We start from the raw sequence: 7,185 nt of genomic DNA, 5'->3' as shown, positions 1-7,185 counted from the left end.
TCTTTACTGAAAGAGTGGTTAAACATTGGAACAGGCTGCCCAGGGAAGTGGTTGAGTCCCCATCCCTGGAGGTATTTAAAAGACGAGTAGATGAGGCGCTTAGGGACATGGTTTAGTGGGCATGGTGGTGTTGGGTCGATGGTTGGACTCGATGATTTTAGAGGTCTTTTCCAACCTCTGATTCTATGATTCTACGGTTGGCCTTCCGGGCCGCAAGCACACACATTGCTGGCTCATGTCCAGCTTTTCATCCACCAGTACCCCCATGTCCTTCTCCTCAGAGCTGCTCTCAATCCCTTCATCCCCCAGCCTGTACTGATACTGGGGGTTGCCCCGACCCATCTGCACGACCTTGCACTTGACCTTGTTAAACCTCATGAGGTTCACACAGGCCCACTTCTTGAGCTTGTCCAGGTCCCTCTGGATGGCATCCCATCCCTGTGGTGCGTTGACCGCACCACCCAGCTTGGTGTCATCTGCAAACTCGCTGAGGGTGCACTCGATCCCACTGTCTATGTCATTGACAAAGATATTAAACAGTACCGGTCCCAATACAGACCCCAATCCAACAGAATTTTCAACAACATGATACTGCCGGGCTTGCAGAGCATTTAATGCTATTTTTCTGTTAGCTTTGTCTCATGTTTGGATAGTACATCTAAAATAACAGAAAGCTATATTAAAATAAAGCCTGGATGCAAATTGTCTTATTACACAAGAGAAGCATGAGTAGAAGAAATAGGATGCAGCAGACCATCCAGGAAAGATTTCTGACAACCCAACATGAAGAGAGAGCTTTGTGTAACCCAAGCATTTTATATTACTTCAGACTAAAGCACTCTTATTACTGCTGAAGCACAGATCTTAATAGCCTTACTTTCATAAAGTAACTAGACAGGGGGAAAAAATAGAGTCTCTTATCTAGAAAAATAGGTTTTTCTGAACCAGCAAGATAAGAATGACAACATGGACACCACAGGACAAGGAAGTCCAGGCACTGACAAATCAGGCCTTGTATTTTTAGTGCAGGTCTAGTCTTAAAAGGCCTAGGAAAATTAGTATTACACCTATGCAATATGGCTTTGGATCACAAGGCACAGGATTAATTTATTTACAGCCAGAGCAAAAGAAGAAGTTGTGCATACCATTCTTATATCTCCAAGAAAAAGGTAAACAAAGCTTTATTAAAAATTAATATATACAGCAACTAAAAAAGGACAACTCCTTCCATTTCTTTCCCCATGCCTGAAGAAAACAGCAACCCACTTGCCTGAAAGACTCTAGAAGAAATAAATTAATAGTGTATTTAACAGCAGAAGTAACATGATTCTCTATAAAGAGTAGGCCTGAGAAGCATAATGAAGCTGATTTACCAAGTGCTGGTCATTGAGGAGATGCACCACTCTAGATGTCCAGTCTCCCATGGGGACAAGGTCAGGAGAAGTTCTATATAAACGCAGCAAGCATAAGGCAGCACTCTGCTTCACACTATCCATAGTATCTCTACAAGACATAAATATGTGTTTAAAATACAGTGGTTAAGTCACAGCAGTACTTGCAGGCTAGCATTACGCTAGTCTTTGCACTGACTCAGCATCCCTAGCCAGGTAGCATCTTTTCGACAGAAGTTGAAACAGAAGTTCACAAACTTCTATGTTATAGTATTTGTTCTTCTTAATTTTGCCCAGGAAGTTTTACTAGTCAAGTTTTCAAGCATTACATATGTCTAGTAGCCTCTATAATGATTCTTTGCAACTTACGAGTGACATTTCACATCTTTTTATCAGAATTGAAAGTTCATTAGATAAGCACAGGCTCATCTAAACCACAAGAACAAGCTTCTTTCAAACTGACTCAAGTCAAACAGTCAAGGTACGCTATATTATGCATGCAACCAAAGCTGGATCTTCTGATAGGTCCTGCATATCAGATACAAATCATTAACTACTCAACAGCTTCAGTACCTACAGCTAGCATGCAAGCTGGCTAGCTATCACCAAGCATGCAACCCACAACTATTCACCTTGCCATCCATGCTGCTGGCACAGAAATGGACTATTTTAAGAGCAGCATGCTCCTATTCTAGTTCAGTAAACTCCCTTTCACAAAGTAGTCAATTAAGCATTTTGTATTTTGCACAAACAACAGCTAAAAAAATGTACAGAGCATTAGCACTGAAAGTTTTAAGAGGCAGTTTATACTGTGCAATCTTGGTTAAATGTTCAGAAACCTCCACACCCCCAGTAGAAGTTCAGTCTACCTATTCTTTATGAATTTACCAGTTTTCTGTGAGATCAAATTGTACCTTGGTTAAAAAAAACAGAAAACAATCCTATTCCTCCCCTCCCTGCCCGCTCCCTCCAATTTATATTCAAGCCAAGGGAGCTACACTAAAGTTGCAAATGTAACGGACAGTGCTCATTCTGCACCGGTCACTTAGATGTGACATGTTATGTACACATACACATTTTACATATATTCTCTTAGAAATGCAGAAGGAATTAGGCCCTGAAGACTGATCTCAGAACATAAACACAGCTCAAAGTTCAAACAAATCTGAACTGAAGGTTCTGCGCTCTGTGATTGATGACCCTAAGTGAAATTTTTGGAACTTTTAAAGGTTATCTTATTAAAACCCATGACTCATCATTGCAGTGTTGTCTCCGCTATGCTACATGGAGAATAGCACCTGGCAAGGGCAGTGCAGGACAGGACAGCAACAAGCCTGACAGGGACCCAGAACACGCCATCTCTAAACATGCGCCCTTACATAGGGAATTCCATGTCTGAGAAAGGTGGAATTACGGGATAGATTCTCCCCCATTTGCTCCACCAGACCAGACCCATATTGAGGATCAGGTGCTAGCTGTTTATTCTTCTCTTTCTGGCCCATACTACATTTCAGCTCTGCAAAATAGTAACAATGTTTGAGTGTGGCATTATAGACACACTATTTCAAGAGTTCAGAAGTATTTCCCAAGATTTTTGTCACAACTAGGTATCACACATTATATCCTTCCTCGTTGCCAACTCAGTGCACATAATAGACAGTCAGAATTAGTGTTGCATGAGCAAGCACATTTCCAACATTTGCAAGCTCCAGTGCTTGACATTTAGACTATTAATACAGTTCTTACGCAAGTTGTTACTTTTTAATATTAAAGACATGAGTTTGTTATAAAGCAAGTTCCATGCATATTCCAAAACATTTCATATCCATAAGAGAGTTTAAATGCACTGTTTGCACTTAGACATTTTAAGTTTCAAAATAAATTAGCCCTGCAATCACAAGTTTCATTTTAGATTTACTTAACTACAGCTCCAGACATTTGCCAGGGCTGTTTAGAGACTTCTAGCAATACGAAGGGTAAGTTAGAAAGTTGGCGGTAACTATTTGCCATTTACAGGAATTGTTGTTTAAATGGCTACACATGGCTAGTAGAGTAAGCAAGAAAGCTCTCACAACAGAATATTGTCACGTTCCTTATGAAGTAAGGACCATTTAAATAACACCTTCAGTTTATAACAAAATCTGTAGTGTAAACATCTATTTAGGTTCATTTATTTCTTCTTTTCATCAGGAGAAATGAGGAAAGTAAAACACACATTTCAGGGGTGTTCACTGCCACATGTTTATACAGAACAAAAACTTGATCACAACAAAGCTGGAAAAGCCTATTCAAGATATTGACATAGTCTTAATTTCCATGTTGTATTTGTACACTTATACAAGCAACTCCATGCTCAGGTATATCTAAGTATCTGCAGTTACTGGAAATTGTCATTATTTGTACTGCAAGCCCAGGACTGTATAGCTCTAAGCATGCACTAAGCTGCTGCAATGGAACCGAATCGCTGAAAAGGTTTATTGGTGTGGTATTTGAAGGAGGCACATCATACCTACCCAGCTACAAGTATTTTTGGAATTTCTCCAGCAAATGCTTCCGCCATCTCCCGGCTACCCACATTAGCAATGCAATGCAGAGCAAGCCCCATGAAAGTGGGGTTGCGGCTCGCCAGATCATTCTTGATCGCATTGTTTATTAAGCGAATCAGCTCACTGTTAGAGTTCACTAGTACGGAGATGAAGAGATAGCCCTGTGATTCAGAAAAAGGAAAATGAAAATTGATTTTAGCCAATTTATGTTTTCTGTTAATGCCACAAGTAATTCTGAGACATACAGTTCTCCTCCAATAGCAAACATACAGGCAGAAATGATATTTAGATAGCAGAGCAAAGGCTAGAAAGATTAAATGAAGTAAACAAAAATGAGTAAGTTTAGTGTTACCCTGATTTATCAGTTTTTAAGTGTTTCATAATCTATTTCAGCATATACTCAATCATTTTAGATGAATGGGAGTAAATCAAGAGTTTGGCTTATTATTCAGACACTAGTAAGTTACATGTACCTGATAAACACAATCTTACCTAAGAAGATTTAAAGAGATATTCTGAAAATTAAAAGGTTACTTACCTTTTAATGCAAGACTCGAGGCAGTTTCCTAACAAGAGTAAGAATTTTACGCAGGGTACACATTTTAGCTTTTATAGTTAGTATAAGATTCCCTGTGCACAAAGGTGTTTAAATTTCAGAATCACTGCTAGATCCAAAATAAGGCTTTAAGACAGGGGTAGGGAATGAAGCAAAGTCCTTTACAGACTAAACAGCTGAGGCAGGGTATTAGACAGAACAGCTTATCTTTTATAGAGACTGAGTTACTCACAATTTGTTTCTCTGTATATCTATTGGAACTGAGCAGGTTTACAGCCTCCATGTGACCAAAGTCAATGTCATGCCCCAGGAGAAAGATGAAAAGCAGTTTGCAGACATATTTTTTCTTACTGTAACCATCCAGAGCCTTGTCACCTGGAAAGCAAGGAAACAAAGAACAACTAAGCCTACGTTGTTCCTGTATCTGGTTCCCCAGACTTACAGTTGTACCTAGCAATTAAGACTGACATTTGATTCACTATGTATCACCCTACAGAAGAGGGACAAACTGAGGGTTCAGCTATTGCAGTACTTGAATTTCACAAGTTTTAAACGTATTATTTCAGCTTTTATTCACTCTACAGTGAGCAAAATGCTAAATATATCCACTTATCTCTGACTTAAAGGACTGTAAGTCTTTACATCATTTTGTGCTAAACATGAAAGTTATCACAAATCATCATCAACAGATGTCAGACAATCAAACAACTCCTGGGTTTAAAAAAAAATTATTCCCAGTCATAGAACACAGGTAGCTTGTAGCTCTTCCTAATGGTCCGAGACAGAAAAATGCATAACTCTGAAGAAGCTGAGCTGTCACTGAATCAACAAGACATTCACATGATACTAGTTTTCATATTTATCTAAATCTGAAATTCATTTAAAAGGAAAAAAACCCAGAACTTGAAGATTTTAGTGTTAATTTCATTTACCATTATCTATATCCTAAAGGACAGTCATGAAATAATGCTATCATCTAGTCCCTGAATTATCCTGCTATGTCCTCAAAGTATTTTCTTGCTAAGAGGCAGTACATACATGTTTACTCAATTGTGATTTTCCTATTTCTGTTAAGAGCAGCTGTATGTCTTCCGTACACATGTTCTCTTGTTAAACCAATTATCAAATCTTTATCACAGTAAAAGGTCTTAACACACTTCCTGAAGTGCACCACTGTAGAAAACTCAGTAGCAACAAATGAAAAACAGCAAGTCTTTTTAGAAAGATAGGATGATAGAGGTATATCCCAAAGCCTTGCAAAAACACATGAAATGAGATTACCATGAGAGCTTTAAAGTGTTTGTAAAATGAAAGTATTCATAAGTGTTTCAGTTTTAGAAGAAAAATGCACCGTAAATAGGTTTGACCTTATGTTGCAGTATTGCTGTATTTTAGAAGCTTGTAAAAGCTACATGGAACAGTACAGTGGCTTACAGCTCATCAGGGAGACCACTTTTCCTGAAGAAAAGGGCTACATATGAAGATACACTTTTTGCAGAACATTCTCTCCCTACGCCAAATCAGGAGATAAAGGAGTATCCACTAAATCATGCAAGCCTGAATGCTAGAGAGTTCAGTCAGGGTAGCAAAATTTTGATAGATGCTGCTGCCTAAAAGGCTATATAAGCTCCTTAGCCTCTGCATTCTGGGCCCAGAATAACTAGTCTGTCAGATCCGTGTGTATTCCTTAGGGATGGGCAAGTTCAGCCAGAATAGCACTGCATAAAGTAAAGCTTAAATAAGATATCCCTAACTCATTGCCCTTACCAAAAAAGCTCCAAGCTGCATTTTTTTTTTTTTAAACTTCATACTTATGAAATAGCCAGCTAAATATATAATAAAGAATCTTAATAGCATGGAAGCTTCTCTTTCTTCCTTCTCATCCATTGGTGCAGAAGCAGGTTAGATTTCCCATGTCACATGCATCTACAGCTCCCATAGATTTCACACTACACTCACTACTGTATAAAAACAATGGAAGCCTTACCACTATAAACTAAATTTACAGTTTGTGAAGGAATGAACACTACCATCAACATATGAAGCCATGTAATATTTGTGAACCAAGAGAAAACATACTGGCACACTGAAGTAGACAATGATAAAAGGTTATGTCTACAGGCTGCAACTATGCATTTTGGGGGGTTACTTTCTATTTTGACTCTAGAAACTTCTTTTATTTATTTTTATTTCAACTGAGAAAAATTTAAGCACATGACTGCCATTTTAATACGGACAATGATACCCTTCAAATCTGAGTCTTTAGACACCCATTGACTTTTTTTTTTTTAAACTGGTACAGACAGCATATCAATTGCCAACAAAAAGCAGCTTTACCTTAAAGCTATTTTTATGCTGGAAAGAAAAGTTCCCTTCAGGTCTGCACCATGGAAGCCAATACATGTCACTTTTTACTTAGATACATGAAGCAGCGTTACTGAAGATACTCATGACAGTGAAATCTTGCTATGCTAGATCCTGTCAAGATCCTCTGACAACAGCCAGCTCTGCAGAAAGCTGCCCAAAGACATGTTTTCTTCAAGTCTTATTTACAGTTTGCTGCCATAAGGCTATTTTCCTGCTGAGTCCGCAAATGAATCTAGGGCAGTTTGCTTTACTAGACATCTGAATGAACATTAGAAGAACCAGAGCGAAACATCCAGACTGGGTGGGGGGCGGGGAGTAGGGAGAA

General features: G+C 38.7%; 1 protein-coding gene across 1 annotated transcript in view; it reads right to left on the bottom strand.

Annotated features, from left to right (window-relative positions):
* The window catches only part of AP2A2 (adaptor related protein complex 2 alpha 2 subunit), a 59,838-nt gene that overhangs the window by 22,690 nt on the left and 29,963 nt on the right, over nt 1–7,185 (bottom strand). The window contains exons 4-6 of the mRNA XM_019471199.1: nt 4,726–4,868; nt 3,905–4,098; nt 1,374–1,503 (exon numbers count right to left, since the gene is read on the bottom strand). Of these exons, the coding sequence (XP_019326744.1) occupies nt 1,374–1,503; nt 3,905–4,098; nt 4,726–4,868 (467 nt within the window). The remainder of the gene's footprint in view (nt 1–1,373; nt 1,504–3,904; nt 4,099–4,725; nt 4,869–7,185) is intronic.

Source organism: Aptenodytes forsteri, unplaced genomic scaffold (genome assembly GCF_000699145.1).
Source record: "Aptenodytes forsteri isolate BGI_AS27 unplaced genomic scaffold, ASM69914v1 Scaffold17, whole genome shotgun sequence".
Lineage (NCBI taxonomy): Eukaryota > Metazoa > Chordata > Aves > Sphenisciformes > Spheniscidae > Aptenodytes > Aptenodytes forsteri.
The sequence above is the reverse complement of the archived record's forward strand: the minus strand, read 5'-3'. Positions and strand labels throughout refer to the sequence as shown.